The sequence below is a fragment of the Melozone crissalis genome, unplaced genomic scaffold (assembly GCF_028551555.1).
Source record: "Melozone crissalis strain CALT ecotype California unplaced genomic scaffold, PUWL_Pcris_2 ptg000035l_1, whole genome shotgun sequence".
Taxonomy (NCBI): domain Eukaryota; kingdom Metazoa; phylum Chordata; class Aves; order Passeriformes; family Passerellidae; genus Melozone; species Melozone crissalis.
Genome location: NW_026535813.1, coordinates 3,389,036 through 3,406,180, shown reverse-complemented (window position 1 = coordinate 3,406,180; position 17,145 = coordinate 3,389,036). Strand labels below are relative to the sequence as shown.

Below are 17,145 nucleotides of genomic sequence, written 5' to 3'. Positions count from 1 at the left end.
TAGGCATCCATATGGGGGAGAAGACAGGTTCAGCCCATCAACTGATCCCAGCAGTTATAATGGAGTCTTCCCTAACTTTTCCCCCATTCTCAACTGACTTTTATATTATTTCTTTGTGTTTAGATGAGTCTTGAGTGACTCTAGTCATGCATACCTTTGTTACTGATTGGTGTAAAATTCTTTAGCTTCGCTTTTAAAGATACAGTCAAAAAGAATATAGAGCGCATGCCCAGTGAGGGGTGGTCATACCTTGGAGGCAGGTAGCTTTGGGATGGAGGTGTACATTATTATTAGGCGTTAATAAAGCAAGTTCATTTAAGGAGAAGAATTTCCCCACAGTTGCTGGCTCAGCAGTAGGATGTCTTCCCCTATTGCCCATGACTGACAGGTGTTATGTGGTTTATCAGCTGTAAAGTATCATTGAGTTCCCTTCCCTGCAAGGATTTCCAGAGTCTGGCCATGGTTTCTCCACTCTGCTCCACCCTCCATTCCATCACCCTTCACAGATGTATGTGTATGGGGAATCATCATGCAATAGGTTTCAAGTCATGCCAATCACATTCCATCCAGGGAGCAAGAAGTGATTTACTGTATAATTTCTGTACTGTTATAACTCCTGTTAAGATGCCAATACAACTCTTCAGTTTCTTCTAATTGTATCCCCAGTTACCTGTCCACAGGGTCCTCAGTCATTTTCCTACAGTCTCCAAGGACTGAGTTTTCTTCAGTACTACTAGGAAGCATCCAGCTCTTGGAGTCATGTTTTTGAAAAGCAGCTGTATCTTTCCTTTTCCCAGACTGTTAGAGAAAAGGTTCTTATCTGGGAAGCCTGGACACAGGTGGTGGCCTGCCACTTACCACCTTACACATCCTGTGTATATATATGTGTATATCCATGTTTAATTTAGTTTCTAGCTTCTAGTGGGAAGAAGTGAATGTGTTTGAAAACCAATTTTATTTAATATGGTGCTAAATAGAGACAGTTACAAGTTTGATGTTTGCCATGAAAGGAGTTTGAATATCATAGAATCATAAAACAGAATTATAGAATATGCTGAGTTGGAAGGGACCCATCAGGATCGTCTAGTCCAACTCCTGGCGCACACACAACAACCCAAGAATGACACCATGTGCCTGAGAGCTTTGTCCAAATGCTTCTTGAACTCTGTCAGGCTTGGTGCTGTGACCACTTCCCTGGGGAGCCTGTTCCAGTGCTCAACCACCCTCTGGGTGTAAAACTTCATATCTAACATAAGCCTTCCTTGAAACAATTTCAGGCCATTCTCTCGAGTCCTGTCACTGATCACCAGAGAGAAGAGATCAGTGCCTGCCCCTCCACTTCCCATTGTGAGGATGCTGAAGACCACCATGAGGTCTCCCCTCAGTCTTCTCTAGGCTGAACAAACCAAGTGATCTCAGCCACTCTTCATAAGGCTTCCCCTCCAGACCCTTCACCATCCTTGTGGCCCTCTTTTGGATGCTCTCCAATAGATTAATGTCTTTTATATTGTTGTGCCCAAAACTGCACACAGTACTCGAGGTGAGGCCTCACCAGTGCAGAAGGGGACAATCACCTCCTTTGGCTGATGATGCTGTGCTTGATGTACCCCAGGACACAGTTGGCCCTCCTGGCTGCCAGGGCACTGCTGACTCATATTCAACTTGCCATCAACCAGGACCCTAATGTCTTGAGAAGGCTGACCTGGAACAGAGACTAGACAAAGTGAAAATAATAAAGTAGGTGTTTATTAAAAGGCCTTAAATGATACACCTTGGGCAGTACAAGAGCCTGGCCAGGGCTACACCCAAGATGCAAGATGGACCCAAAATGGTCACAAAATGGATGACCAGTCACGAAGTTTTACACTTTTATAAGTTTTGGTCCATTTTCATATTGGGTTTAATTGTCCAATTATAGCTTCAGGTTATGAAGTTCCATCCTCCTTGTTTGCTCTCTTCAGTTCCCCGTTGTTTATGCTTTTTGAGCCTGAAGCTTGTAACGGTTGTTCTTGGTTCTCAAGCTGGAAAAAAGATTGTTTTGTCTAAGTACCCTGTAAAGAGAGCTTACAAATACTTAATATGAAGCTCAGAGCTACATACCTAGGCAGCGCAGAATCTGAAAAATATAAAAAGCTAAAACTTAAGGCATCAACCCCAAGGTCCCTTTGCCCTGTGCTACTTTCCAGCCTCTTGTTGCTTAGTCTATAGACACATCTAGGGTTGCCCTATCCCGGGTGCAGAATTCGGCACTTGTCTGTCACTGTCATATTTTCTGAAAAATCGTTTTGCCCAGGATTCTTCTCCTGGGAAGCTGAGAAGCCTCAAACAAAAATGAAAACAATAATTATCTGATTAGCTTCTCCTCTGTTTTGCTGCTTTGGAATGTGGTTTGGACATTGTTTACCAACAGGTGCTTGCTTCATTGGTTTCATGTGAATTGTTTTTACTTAATGACCAATCACTGTCCAGCTGTGTCGGGACTCTGGAAGGAGTCACGAGTTTTTCATTAGTATCTTTTAGCCTTCTATCTGTATACTTTCTCTATTCTTTAGTGTAGTTTAGTATAGCATTCTTTATTATAATATAGATCATAAAATAATAAATTAGCCTTCTAAGAACATGGAGTCAGATTCATAATTTCCTCCCTTCAACGGAGGTCTCAGAAAATACCAGACTTGTCCTTGTTAAACTTTATATGGTTGGTGATTTGTTGAGGTCTCTCTGCAGGTCCTCTCTGTCCTTAAGGGAGTCGACACCAAACTTACTTAGTATTCCTTTGAGTCCTTGTCTTGGTTTGAAATAACAGGCATCTGCTTAAGGAAGGCAGGAGCCTCCCCTGAATTGGGAAATGTAAACCCCCTCCCTCTGAATTATTATGATTTTGAAATTAAAAGGCTCTCAGGCAAAGATACGGGAGTAGGAATAACAGTTCTTTATTAGGGAAGAAAATAAAAATAAAAATGCAGTAATACGAAACAACACTGATAGAGTCAGAATATGATCTGACATCCATTTGGTCCGGGTGTTGATAGCAGTCTGATTGAATGGTGGCTGCAGTATTCCTGGAGTGACAAATGTGGTTCTGTTGAAGCAGTGATCCTGTAGAAGGGTGTAGTTTTCCTCTGAAGGTCCAGTGGTAGTGTAGATGGGGCTGGTCTTTCCTCTGGGAATCCAGTGGAGAAAAAAGCTGCTCCCCTAGGAATCCAGTGGGAATAGGCTGCCTGTGGTGTTCCAAATCTCAGATTATATTTAGGTAGGAATGCTTGGCTCTTGCCTCTGGGCGGAGCACCTCACATTGGGATGATGTAATTTTATCAGTCATGCAGTGAGACTCAATGGCCCATTAATAGAAGATATCTCTCTGGAGGGAGGATTGGTTGTGGAAGAGATAAAGAAAACTGCCCAATTAACAGAAGATAACTGCTCCACAGACAGGAATAGAATACACACCCCTATTTCCAACTGAAGACAGTCCTGCATCCTAGTCATTAATGAAGATATTGAAGACAACTGGGCATAGGATGGAGCCCTGTGGAACCCTACTAGTGACCAAACTCTAGTCTGATTTAACCCCATTGACTCTCTGTGCCCAACTGCCAAGCCAGTTGTTTACCCATCACGTAACATGGTTATCCAGCTGTGTGCTGGACATTTTGTCCAGAAGGATATTATGCGACACAATACCAAAAGCTTTTCTGAAATAAAAAGAGATTGCATCTACTGGCTTCCCTTGATCAACTAGGTGTCTTACCCTGTTATAGAAGGAAATCGGGTTCAACAAGCTGGACTTTCTCCTTATGAAGAAATGCTGGCTGTGGCCAGTGCTGTGTTGTCCTCCATTTGTCAATACCTCCCAGAATAATCTTTTCCATTATTTTACTGGTCACTGAACTGAGACTCACAGACCTGTAGTTTCCAGGGTCCTCCTTCTTGCCCTTCTTAAAAATCTGGACAACATTAGCTAGCTTCCTGTCAGCTGGCACCTCTCTGGATTCCCAAGACCACTCAAAAATCATATTTTCATCAGTGCTGGAGCTGCCTGAATTGGCACTTTGTATACCTAAATCCTCTGCTATGCTGTACCATAGAGTACAAAACTACCTGAATTAGGTTGCCTACAAGTAGGCATAATGAGGTGGACTCAGTGTTTGAGGAACTTTGGTTTTCAGGGGGATTTCAGTGGCAGTGAAAAATGCTGTGCTGACAGATACTGAAATTAAATCTTTCTAGTTAGTCAAAACCAAATAGATCCAGGTTGGTAACTACAGACTTCTTTACTCCTCTCCAAGAGGGACTGGAGATTGAATTCTCTTACTCATTTAGTCCTTATTTCTTCTGAGATGGACTTTAACACAGCTGGTCATGAGTTTTTTAGTTTTACTCATGAGGCAGACTGGTCCACTTGGAACTCAGCTGAAACTGTAAATGTGTTTCATACAACACCCCAAAGTCATCACTTGGAAATTGTTTTGGACTACTGTGAGAGCAGGCTGAATTTGAACTGGTGACCCACCCTCTATATTATATTCTCAGTATTATCTATCATATAAGCCAGATGTTGAAATCTGGTGTTTTCAAGGGTACTTACAGTACCCCGGAAACTAAACATAGCACACTAAACATGTTTCCAAAGTTTTGTCTAGGTTTCCATAGGTTTCAGCCATTCAAAACACTGGCATGTTCTCTGTTCCCTCTGAATGTGGGTGGGAATGGACTCACCTAACAGTCAGAGAACAGACTGCAGAACTTTTTGTTTAATTTTTGTTTTATTTTCTTTCTCAACAGGATCCAACAGCTGCATCTATTTTGGACAGAGATTGTGGTATGAGAGGAGAGACTGTAGCCATGAACTGTAAGCCATCCCCACTTCAAGTGAAATTAGGTGAGTCTTTGCTGATGGAGAGTAAAAAGGCTGAATCCAAGGTCTGAAATATGGTGAGGTGCTTGTGGGACCATATGGAGATCTTCATGTATATGGCTGAGCATGCCAGCTCAGCTCAGACAACTCCAGAGAACTTTATCAGTGTGATTCTTCTGCAAACATGCAAGGGCACTTTATCATGGGCTGTGGTAGAGGAAGAAAACTATGCCTTGAAAGGAAGACATAGCTTTTTAAACCTACAGATTTTTATCAAGGGTTTGGGTAGGAAAAGAAAGAATATAATATAGAGGGAGTGTATAGAAGAGAAGACAGGATAACTGCAAACAAAAGGGAAAGGATCAGAGACTTGGACTACCAGGAAGAGCAGTGTTACTGCAAGCTGGAGGGTTTGAAGGTTTGTAAAGGTTCACATAGAAATACTCATGTTATTTCTGAGCAATATTTTAGAAGTTCTGGAAGCAGAATTATATTAGCACAATAGTCTACTTCCTCACAAAGCTAATGCTTACAAGAGGACAGGAATCCACACATGCCTGTCCAGTCTCCAAAATCTGAGCCTCTATTGTGCCACCAGACTCGACCTGACAAGGGAGAGATCAAAGGAAGTGTACATTTTGCTCAGAGCATGAATAAAAAAATGGGAATCTAAGTCTTGAAAATTTCACATAGGAGCAGGAAGCAGTCCCCTGGTGATTCTTCATATCAGAACAAATGACACTGACAGGATGCTGCTGGAGCTGGTTGAGGTTGACCTGTTGGAGTGGGTCCAGAGGAGAGCCACAAAAATGGTCACAGGGATGGAACACCTCTTCTATCAGGAAAGGTTGAGAGAGTTGAGGTTGTTTAGCCTAGAGAACAAAAGACTTTGGGGAGACCTTATTGCAGCCTTTCAATACTAAAAAGGGGGCTTATAAGAAAGATTGGGACAGACTTTTTAATAAGGCCTTTAGCAACAGAACCCAGGATAATGATTTTAAAGAGGGTAGATTCATACTAGGTGTAAGGATGAATTTTTTTTATGATGAGGGTGGTGAACCATTAGAACAGGTTTCCAAGAGAGGTTGTAAATGCCCCATTCATGGAAACATTCAAGGTCAGATTGGATGGGGCTCTGAGCAATCTAGTCTAGTTGAAGATGTCCCTGCTTATTGCAGGATGTTTGAATTAGATGACCTTTAAAGGTCCCTTCCAACACAAACCATTCTATGACTCTATGCCATGCTAGGTAAGGCTCTGAAAGAAGTGGGTGCCCAGATGTTCAGTTGAATAGCTCTGACCACTACCAAATGAGTGACAGGGAAATGTCTCTGTGACCTTGCATTAGAGAGACAAGACACACTCTTATTCATGCAGTGAAAAAAGGTCCCAGTTTACTCACACATCCCATTCTATAGAGTTTTACAAACATATCATGCCAACTTCTAATAGGTCAGTAACTAGCTGTTAGCCTGTAAGGATTGGTCAGTTCACCAAAGATGCCTACGTGCTGGCAAGTGTCTGTTTTTAGATATTGTTTGCATTTTTTCTCTTTGACGGTTCAGAATTGTTTATACAGGTGCAAGTAACAGTCCCAGTCCTAGAATTTTTTCTCAGGCAAAAAAGCTGTTTTTTACCATTACAGGATTCCATTCTCAGGAAAGGTTGACAGATTTCTCACTGATACAGTTGATTCAAGTTAGAATTCAGTCTGTGAGGCTTTTACAGGCCTGCTGTTCAGCCACCACAGGTAAGGTCAGCAAACAGCAAAGGTTTGAAAATATGGGGAAGTTTTGGCATTGGTGTATAATTATGAAGACATGTTCTCTGATAGATAGGTTTCACCTAAGGGCCTGGAGTACTCCTGCAAACACTGGTGTTGGCCTCATTTCTAAGAGAAACCTTAAGAAACACCAGGAAAAAGCTGGGAAGTGCTTGTGAAGTCTCAAGGCTCTGCCTGAGTATAAATTGAATAATCACACAAATCTGGTCATCACAGTGCAGAAAAGAATGTCACAGAGTAGACCCGTGGACAGCAAAGGAAAATAAAGTGTCTGAATAAGCAAGATCTTGCTGGAAGAGTGACTAGGGAGGAGAAGTCAGAAAGATGAATATGTAAATGTAGCAAGATTATGCAGCAAAGTACAGGACCTTGAGCTACTGAAACAGGATATGAGTGAATGCATTGGGACAGTAGATCTTTCCTGCAATGTCAGTGATGAACACTCTGAAAACCAGTGGCTGCTTTTCAGGAAAATGCAGGGAGCAGCAGTGTGTATTAATAACAGCACAACTCACAGTTTAGTAAAAGATTATCACTTCCAGCATGCCATATGCCACCATGATCCTTTTTCACTGCCAAAAGAGTTCTGTAATGTTATTAGAGAGATAATTGCTACTGCAGCAGTTGTTTTGTATAATTTAACATCAGGAATCAGGTTGGAAAGCAATTAATTCTATGACTGGTAAGTCTGAGATGTTCTTGTATTTCTCGGCACTAAAAATAAAAAAAATTCTCCAGAAATTCAGTAACACGTCAGGAAATGGTGCCATTATAGACTTAGCTTTGGTAAGTCACAAAGATGATATAGAAGACCTGATCATAGGAAATAGTTTTGGATTCAAGGACAACAAGTAAAATCCATGCAAATTAAATGAAAAGGTAATTTGAAGTAGATCTATAACAAAAAATGAGTTTTATAAATTAAGAGTTCAAGCAGAGTCAGGAAATTAAAAAGCCCAGGAACTCAAACACATCAGGTGGTGTTGAAGGAGAAAGTATCAGGAAAAAAGGACATTGCTAATGGGATTGTCCAACAGCCATTTCATTTATATGTTCATTAATGACTTTGACACAAAAAACAAGTTGGGAAAGAAAATTTAATCATAACAGCAATGATAAAGTTGCAGTAAGAAGTCCACGGGCAATCAAAATAGAGTTCAGGGCCTTTGGACAGCTGGTTAAGGGATCAGGAGCACAAGTTTTTTTTCCCTCTATCCTTCCAGTTGCAAAGAATGATGTTGGAAGAAACAGAAAGACTCAGCTGATCGATACCTAGCTATGTGACTGCTGTCACCAGCAGAATGTGTGGTTTTTTGGTCATGGGTTGGTCTACATAATACCAGGCCTACTGGAGACAGAAATATTCTATAAGCAGCTGGGAGGAGTCTCACAATCAGTAGCCCTTATTCTCAGTGGGGACTTCAACCTACCAGATGTCTGATGGAAATACAACACAGGAGAGAGGAAACAGTCTCTTAGAACGTGTGGAAGATAAGTTTGTGACAGCTGGTAACTAAAGGAAGGTGCCCCACTGGACCTGCTGTTTGTGAACAGAGAAGAATGTGGGTAATGTGATGGCTGGAGGTCATCTTGGGCACAGTGATAATGAAATGATCTAGTTTTTAATTCTCAGAGAAGTAAGAAAAGGGGTCATCAAAACTGCTACCTTGGACTTTTGGAGGGCAGACTTTGGCCAGTTTAGGAGCCTGGTTGGCAGAATCCTTTGTGAGGCAGTCCTGAAGGGCAAAGGAGTCCAGGAAGACTGGACATTTTTCAAGCAGGAAATCTTAAAAAGCTCAGGACCAGGCTGTCCTTATGCTGAAAGACAAACCTGCAGGGAAGAAGATCAACATGGCTGGACATGGCATTTTGGCTGGAACACAGGAGGGATGGAAGAGAGTTTATGACCTCTGGAAGAAGGGACAGGCAACTCAGGAGGACTACAAAGTTATCATTAAATTATGCAGGGACAAATCCCAACAATAACTTAATTGCACCACTACAATGAAAGACAATTAAAATTGTTTCTATAAATGTATTCACAAGAAAAAGAGGGCTAAGGAGACTCTCCATCTTTTATTGGATGCAGGGGGAAACGTAGTGACAAAGGATGAGGAGAAGGCTGAGATATTTATGCCTTCTTTGCCTCAGTCTTTAATAGTAAGACTAATTGTGAGTATCCAGCCTGCTGAGCTGAAAGAAAGAGACAGGGAGCAGAATGAAGCCTCTATAATCTAAGAGAAAAATGGTCAGTGACCTGCTACACCACTTAGACCCACACAAGTCTATGGGGCCAGATGGGATCCACCCAAGAGTACTGACGAAGCTGGCAGAAGTGCTCACCAAGCCCCTTTCAATAATTTCCCAGCAGTCCTTGTTACGAAGCAGAGCAACACAGAGTCCCCAGGCAGGTGAAAGAGAAAGCTCTTTATTGCAAAAACCAGGCCTTTCTAAGCAATTAGGCCGTTATCAGTTACATTCCATTTAAGCGCAACAAATGTAATTTAACCAACCACCATAAACCACGATGTGAACATGTAATAGCTATATAACTTGTTTTTCTGCCTCTAATTCAGCTGAGTCCAACTTTCCCATAGTCCTTTTCTCCTTAGCTGAAGTAACAGGCCTGAGCCATGGATTTACAAGGGTAACAAGGCTCTTATTTTGTAAGGTTTTACCTATAAGCAACATCACTCCCTTTCTTTGTTTTTTGTGCAAAGAGTTCATGTACTCTAATGTCAAAACAGTCTGCACCTGTAAGGCCATTATCTTATTAAGACTATTACTGGTCATCTGCTGGACACAGGATAAGATACATGGAATACAGATCACAATCAATAAAACCCCATCAAAAACAACCATGCTACTGACAAAGAGACCTGCAGCACAGGAAAACAAAAAGATAGTGTCCAATGTCCCCAGGAAGTGGAAGTAAATGGCTACTGTTCCAAAGTTCATATGGCTGGAGATCAGGGGCCATGCTGTTTACGCAGGAGGGAGTCCATTAGCTGGAAATGCTGACTTTGCTATTACTGGGTGTCTTTCTGGAAATATGGAACAGGGAATAACTGAAGAAGGTCAGCAAGAACACAATAACATGGTGGTGGGTATAGTGGGACACAAGGCAGGCAGCAGGCTGCCTCTGTAAGCCTCCAGACACAGCCGTGTCCTGGCATTCCTACCCCTGCTCCTGCCTTGGCTACAAGGGCTGGATGGTGATTAGGTCATTTTTCCTCTCACTGGGCCTCGTATTCTTGGAGGCAATCTATGTTTGTCCAGACAAGCAGGTAACCACTTTAGACCTGTTGGCAATAAAACACGTGTACCTTCTCTCCTTGGTTAGTACATCAGCTAGACCTTGCCATTGCACACCCAATTGTGGATCCTTATGTAAAACTTTCAGAAATTGGTTCCACACACAAATTTCAGAGCAATATTGCTCTGCCAGGGATCAAAATTGATGATCTGCTTTCAAAATTTCTAGTGTAAATATTGCATTTTTTAAATGATCTTGAGGAGCCATATTCCCCTCTTCTTAGTTTTTTTTTGACAACGTTCACATTTCTCACTATGAACATGAAGGCAACATGAAAGTAAAGCAATACATGTAACAAAGCAATAAACTCACATCAAGAAAAAATAAGCAAGGTAATACATGTAATCATTAGCACACAAGAGAAAGGATAGTGATTTGGAATGATACATCATCAATTGCCTAAATACTGTACCGTCACCCAGAGTCTGCAATATCTGGCAAGCCCTGTTTCACAATGAGGACCTGGAGAACCATCCCTGGGAAAGGCTTCCAAGCTTACCTCAAAAGAGGATCCAGCTGTTATAAGCCCAAATTGGCAAGTCAAGGTAACCTGAGTACAATTTTATTGCAGAAAACACCTGGGTCTTTTGGCATACTTCTGACCAGCTAGGGCCAGGGCTTGGCCAGAGCCAAGGCCTTAAGTAGAAGGGTCTCCCTAACATATCCTACAAACAAGCCTCTATGAATAGCAGTTGGAAAAGTCTATTAAAATCATACATGTCTTGCAGATAGCTACACAATGATATAGGAAAGTTTGTAAAGCAGCTGGCTTTGTAATTTATCTTTAGCTAAGTAGTCAATGGTACGATGAACAAGCTGCAAATAACCAAAGGAATGCATATGTTAAACCTCACATAATATCTTATGGATAATGCCCATTATGAAGTCAGTGAATTCGCACTATGACATTAACAACATATTAAGAATCATTAATATAGCAACAGTAACTGTCCTATGAAGTGATTATATTTTTCCACACATCTATGCATATATGACAATAAAGTAAAATAAAAGCAAGAAAGAAAGCACTAAACAGCTTACAATTAATAACAGCCATAATTTGGAACTGTTACTCATTCCTCTGTGCTACTTATGGGAGATAAAACAGCAAAGAGTGTTGTGAATAATTATCCTAATTGACCAATGCAGAACATTTATACCCATAGAATCTTCAATGAAATTAAGTATCTAATAATCTGCATCTTCACATATTTTTACACAACTTATATTCTTAAACAGTTGCTTACCAATTCTTCATCATAATTGTCTCAGTCAGTTCCATCTTATCTCTATAACAAAAGAACTGTATCTTGTAATTTAAAGGAGTAGATTTCAACAGAACTTGAAATTATACTCACTCAAACCTAACGTCACTTAAACACAACAGAAAATGAACCTAACAGAACTTAGTTAACATTACTGAAACTGAACAGAAATTGATCGTAATAGAACTTACTTAAACTTAACAGAACTTAAAATAACAGAACTTAAACTGAACAACACTTAACTTTGCTTAAACTTAAGAACACCTAAACTTGACAGAAATTAAACTTAACAGAACTTCAAATTAACAGAATGTAAACCTAACATCACTTAAATTTAACAACACTTAAACTTTACAGAACTGAACTTTACCATCACTTAAACTGTACAGAACAGAAACATAACAGAACTGAAAATTAACATCACTTAAATGTAATAAAACTAAAGTCAGAGTTGAGAGTGTTCCTCTAAAGGTTTCAGATACAACAGAATTTAACTCATTTTGACTCCATCGTTACAAAAAAACTACTGGAAATTTGTCATACAACAGTTAAACATCAATGATCAATATGCAAGCAAAGGACTGATTCATAAATGAAATTCCAGCAACATGGATTTACTGGAGAGATTATAAAGATGTGGCAAATATGTTATGATTTTACATAATTTATTTTTGGGAATAGCTCATGGTAAGTGCAAATATTATTGAAAATGCTTGGTCATGGTCAGTACTGTTCTAGTATAAGCATAAGTTTGCTAGGGTTTTTTAAAGTGCAGCTTTCCTCAGGAAAAAGACATCATTGTATATCTTGGCAAATTTCACTTCAAACCTGCTCAATTTGCAGATGGTAAGACAGCTTTTCAAGATTGCCTGTACAATAGATTTGAGCTTGGACTATTGAAGCTAATGGGATATAAACATTTAAGGATAAATCATCAAGGACCTAGTTATATAATACTGCCATGAGTTTTTCACATGTAACTCGGTTAGGTCAGTGGGTGTGTAACACTGGCGCATGTATATAAACAGCTACAAAGTCATGATATGGATGATTCTAAAGGAGTGAGCTACTGTTTACTGCACTTGTGGTCCATCAATGTACTTACACTGTTTTGATATCAAGTTCAATTTCAATTTATACGTGGCAAGGAAGAATAACTACAATAGAATCACTAAATAACTGTACCTATCTGAAATGATGTCACATGTTTCTTCATGGCTAAAGATTCACAATAAAATTACCCTGTTAAAACTGTGGGATAAAAAGCAAGTAAACAGGCAAAGCCAGCACAGTTCTGCCTACCTTTACAGTGGAGAGTCAAGAGCTAATTATATCTAATTCTTGAACAGCTTCTGCAGATAACATTCAGGGTTTGCCTTCAAGTGAGCAAAGGAATGTGATTTATGAGTGGCATGGGCCTCACCCATGTAAATCGTGCCATGTTTTGACATTGGGCTTGAACATTAACTGCTTTTGCAATAATATCCACTCAAAATATTTCCAAGGAGGGATCTACCGAATTTTCTAAAGGGCCACATAACAATAAGTGATGCTCTAAGGGTACTGAGTTTGCAAATGTTTTTCCAGGTATATAAGTTTCTAATTTTCATGATAACAGCTAACATCATTATAACTGAGCAAAGAATTGATATTAATTCAGTCCAATCAGACTTTTAAATAAAAATTCCTGAAAAGGCAGTATACATCCCACATGGCAAGTGTTACCAATCATGCAGTATATCAGCATTTCTGTTGAAGAATTTAGACTGTGCTAAGCAGCCTCAACACATGCGGAAAGACACTACATCCATACAGCTAGCCTTGAATCTCTCCAATAAACACTTCTGTCAAAATCCACAGCTCACTGAAAATACAAGGTTAGTTTTAACAGAGTTCCAGGTAATGATATCACAAATATCTCCAGGATAGCCTGTCTGCGTTCTGGAGTTTCAGTACGCAGCATCACCTGTTAACTGAACAACAAACTCTCCTGTACCAATTTCCACAGGTCTCTGATAATAGAGTAGCCTAAGTCTTTGTAAGCAGGTGGGCACGCAGTAATAACTGCCAGATCTCCATGTTGCAATGTGTCCTCTTGGCATTCTGACAGGAATGTGCAGCAGCACCAGCATTTCGTGTAAGCTGTGAATCTGCCATGTGCCATGATTTATGGTTCCTGGGTAGGAAGAGTAGACTGAGCCAGGGTAGCTATCGAGGGCCAACTGCCTCTAGGTGAGTGGGGGCTGCAGAGGCTGGAGTGACTATGAGAGGAGTGGGGAGCAAAGAAGCCACGGTCAGAGGGGCGGGCACTAGAGGAGCTGCAGCAGGAGGGGCACCATGGAGAACAGCCACTGTGGGGGAGGCAGTATGCAAAGAGGTCTCACCATGGGAAGCTGCTGCTGGCAGGGCTGGAAGGGGCCAAGGGGGCCTACAAGTGCCAAGGGAGCCGACAGAAGCCTGGGGGGCAAACAGAGGCTGGGGGCCCTACAAGGGCCAAGGGAGCAGCCGTGAGGGGTCTGGCGTTGGGGGGACGGCTGGAGAAGGAGCCACTGTGGGGGATCTGGCAGCTGAGAAGCCGCTTGCATGGGAGGGACCCAGCAGAGCGGTGGTGGCGGGGGGAGGGGGCATCCTGCTCTGGGGGGAGCGTTCTGCTCTGGAGGGAGCTCCGGGCGGGCTTTGCTAGTGCCCGCAACATTGCACACTAAACTGAGGACTGATTCGCTCCTTGGATCCATTCCCTGGATCCGTGCCCTGGATCTGTGCCCAGGTTCATTATCAGTAGCCTTTCCAGCAGTCCCTGGTGCAGCTATGCACAGGAGTTTTTAACATCAAAGCCTCTCTCATTTAGGAAGTAGTTACAGGGTTATTCAACCCATAATAAAAGTTGCTTCAATGTGGAGAATGTGCTGCAATATCTTTAAGCTGCATCAACGCTACTGGGACTCCTCCCAAGTCCCAGGATACTCACAGTCCTGTGGTTCTTCATCCAGTGAATACCTTTGACCTAACCTTATAGGCATTTTGCTCTCCGTCGGATTGTGGCTTGCAAAGAAAGTCCCCTGTCATTATTGACACAGACATATTTTATGAAAAATCCTTTTCCTAGGATTTTTTCTCCTGAGAAGCGGAGAGGCCTCAGAGGAAAAGAAAAACAATAATTATCTGCTGCTGTGGAATGCAACAGGTGCATCTTTGATTGGTCTCATGTGGTTGTTTTTAATTAATGGCCAATCACAGTCCAGCTGTCTTGGACTCTGGTCAGTCACAAGATTTTATTATCATTCCATTCCTTTCTATTTCTTACTAGCCTTCTGATGAAATCCTTTCTTCTAATAAATCAGCCTTCTGAAACATGGAATCAAGATTCTTGTCTCTTCCCTCATCCTGGGACTCCTGTGAACACCACCACAATTATAGCAGGGTCTGAGCTCTGCTTTCTGCTTGCAATCTGAAAGTCCAGGATCGTAAGGGCTGCCTAGGTGAGTTGCAGTCCATCTCTTCATTGCAGTCTGGTATCCCAGTGTTCTGGGTCTGAGGGGCTGTGTTGTGTGCCGCAGTCCACCACTTCACTGCAATCTGATCTCCCATTGTTGGGTGCCAAATGTTAGGAAGCAGAGTGACACAGAGTCCCCAGGCAGGTGCAAGAGAAAGCTCTTTATTGCAAAGACCAGGACTATCTAAGCAATTAGGTTGTTATCAGTTTCGTTCCATTTAAGCACAACAAATATAATTCAACCAACCACCATAAACTATGATGTGAACATGTAATGGTTATATAACTTGTTTTTCTACTTCAAATTTAGCTGAGTCACTTTCCCATAGTCCTTTTTCACTTAGCCAAAGTAACAGGCCTGAGCCATGATTTTACAAGGGTGGCAAGGCTCTTATTTTGTAGTTTTTTACCTATATGCAACAAGTCCTGAGTGAACAGGGAGGCCCCAGTTGACTGGAAGTTGGCCAATGTGATGCCTATCTAAAGGAGGGCCAGAAGAAGGATCCAGAGAACTACAGGCCTGTCAGCCTGACCTCGGTGCCAGGGAAGATCATGGAGCAGATCATCCTGAATACCATCATGCAGCACATACAGGACAACTGTCGCAGTTGAGGCGGTCACGACATAAAGCAGAGACCACAAGCAGTCTCAGTTGGCAACACTTTATTAGTGAAAATGGCTGATCTTTTATACACTTTCCAGTTGTTTACCCTTCTTCTACCTTAACTATTGGCCACAATAAGTCAATACCATGCTATTGGTGAAAAGTTACGACTCCACCTAACTTTCCAAAAATGCTTCATCCAGCTGCAGAATGCTCTTATCTTTCTTCTCTCGATCTCCTTGGTTACGGCCTTGGAGAAAGCTCCTTATCAGATTCTTCTTCTTACTTCTCGCTCCTTTAGCTAACAGGCCCGCTGCTAGTCCCTTCCACAATTCCCCCTTTTTTTGTTTTTGAACTGTCAATACAGCTGCTATGGATTTTTGCAGGGCCCTTCGCAAAAACCCAAGCAGAGAGGGGACACACAAAATCACAATCACAACCATCATCAAAATTCCCATTCTTAATACAATCGTTCCTGTCCTTCATCCATCTTTAAGTACTGATATATGGTCTTAGCCAGTGTCATCCATAGGTTCTGCTTCAGCTGCGGAACCATCGATCCTGTCCTTTCCCGCACGCTCTAGGTAAGGTTTGACACAGCGAGCAGGAACCCATCAAGGACCATTATCTGTCAAAACACAAGCATAACCCCTCCCCCAGGTTATTAGTTCCACTGGACCAGACCATATACCAGTAATCAAATCCTTGACCCATACCTTGACATTTCTATGGAAATTTGGTTGCTTAGAATTCAAAGAAGAAAAATGGCAAAAGATTGGAGATAACTGTGAGTCAGGTAGGGGACGCAAAAACTTTAACACATAAACAGCTTTATCTAATCTCACTTGAGGTGACTCCTGTTGCATTCCCCCTTTTTGTGTTTGAACCTGACGTTTAAGAAGTCTGTGAGCTCTTTCAATAATTGCTTGGCCCGTGGGGACATGTGGAATACCTGTTGAATTCTCAATGCCCCAAGCACGAAAGAATGCTTGCATTTTCTGTGAAGCATATGCTGGGCCGTTATCTGTTTTTACGTGACACGGAACACCTAGAATAGAAAAGGCATGATAAAAATGATGAATAGCATCTCGAGTTTTTTCTCCTGTGAATTCTGAAGCAACCATTGCATGAGAAAAAGTATCAACTGTAACATGAACATACTTAAAGCGACCAAATTTGGCATTTTTGTAACATCAGTTTGCCATTCTTCTAACGCAGAAAGACCTCTAGGGTTGGTACCATAATACTGAGCAACATGAGTCATGTGACAGTCAGGACAAGAGGAAAGAATAAATTTTGCTTCGGCAGTAGACAATTTGAATTGCTGCTGTAAAGCTTGAGCACTCTGTTGAAAAAATTGATGGGATAACATTGCCTGCTGCAACACATTGGGTACAGTTTTGATTGCAGCAGCAGCTACTAAAGAGTCTACATAGGCATTGCCTTCAGCAAAAAATCCTGGTAATGATGTATGGCTGCGAATGTGCATGATGAAGTAAGGATGTTTTCGAGCACCAATAACTGTCCATAACTTCACTAATATGGTAAACAATGGTTTCTGTTGAATATTATACAACACTGCTTGATCTAAATGCTTAACCAAATTAGCAACATAAACTGAATCAGTAACTATATTTACAGAACCAGGAAACAAAGTAAAAGCCAAAAGAACAGCAGAAAGTTCAACCAGTTGAGGAGATCCCTGCTGAATCACTGTCTGATATTCCCAGTGATCATCCCTTCTCCAAGCCACAGCTGCTTTTCCGGTTTTCCCGGACCCATCTGTAAAAACCGTTATACCTTCCACTGGAACAGGAGAATAAATT

General features: G+C 41.5%; 1 protein-coding gene across 4 annotated transcripts in view; it reads left to right on the top strand.

Annotated features, from left to right (window-relative positions):
* The window catches only part of LOC128941412 (protein FAM219A-like), a 192,593-nt gene that overhangs the window by 128,249 nt on the left and 47,199 nt on the right, over window positions 1-17,145 (top strand). For 2 of the 4 annotated variants that reach the window (XM_054283166.1, XM_054283165.1), the window contains exon 2: window positions 4,786-4,822. In XM_054283166.1, the coding sequence (XP_054139141.1) occupies window positions 4,786-4,822 (37 nt within the window). Of the gene's footprint in view, window positions 1-4,785; window positions 4,883-17,145 lie in introns of all 4 variants that reach the window. The other 2 variants (XM_054283164.1, XM_054283163.1) reach the window with 1 other exon arrangement.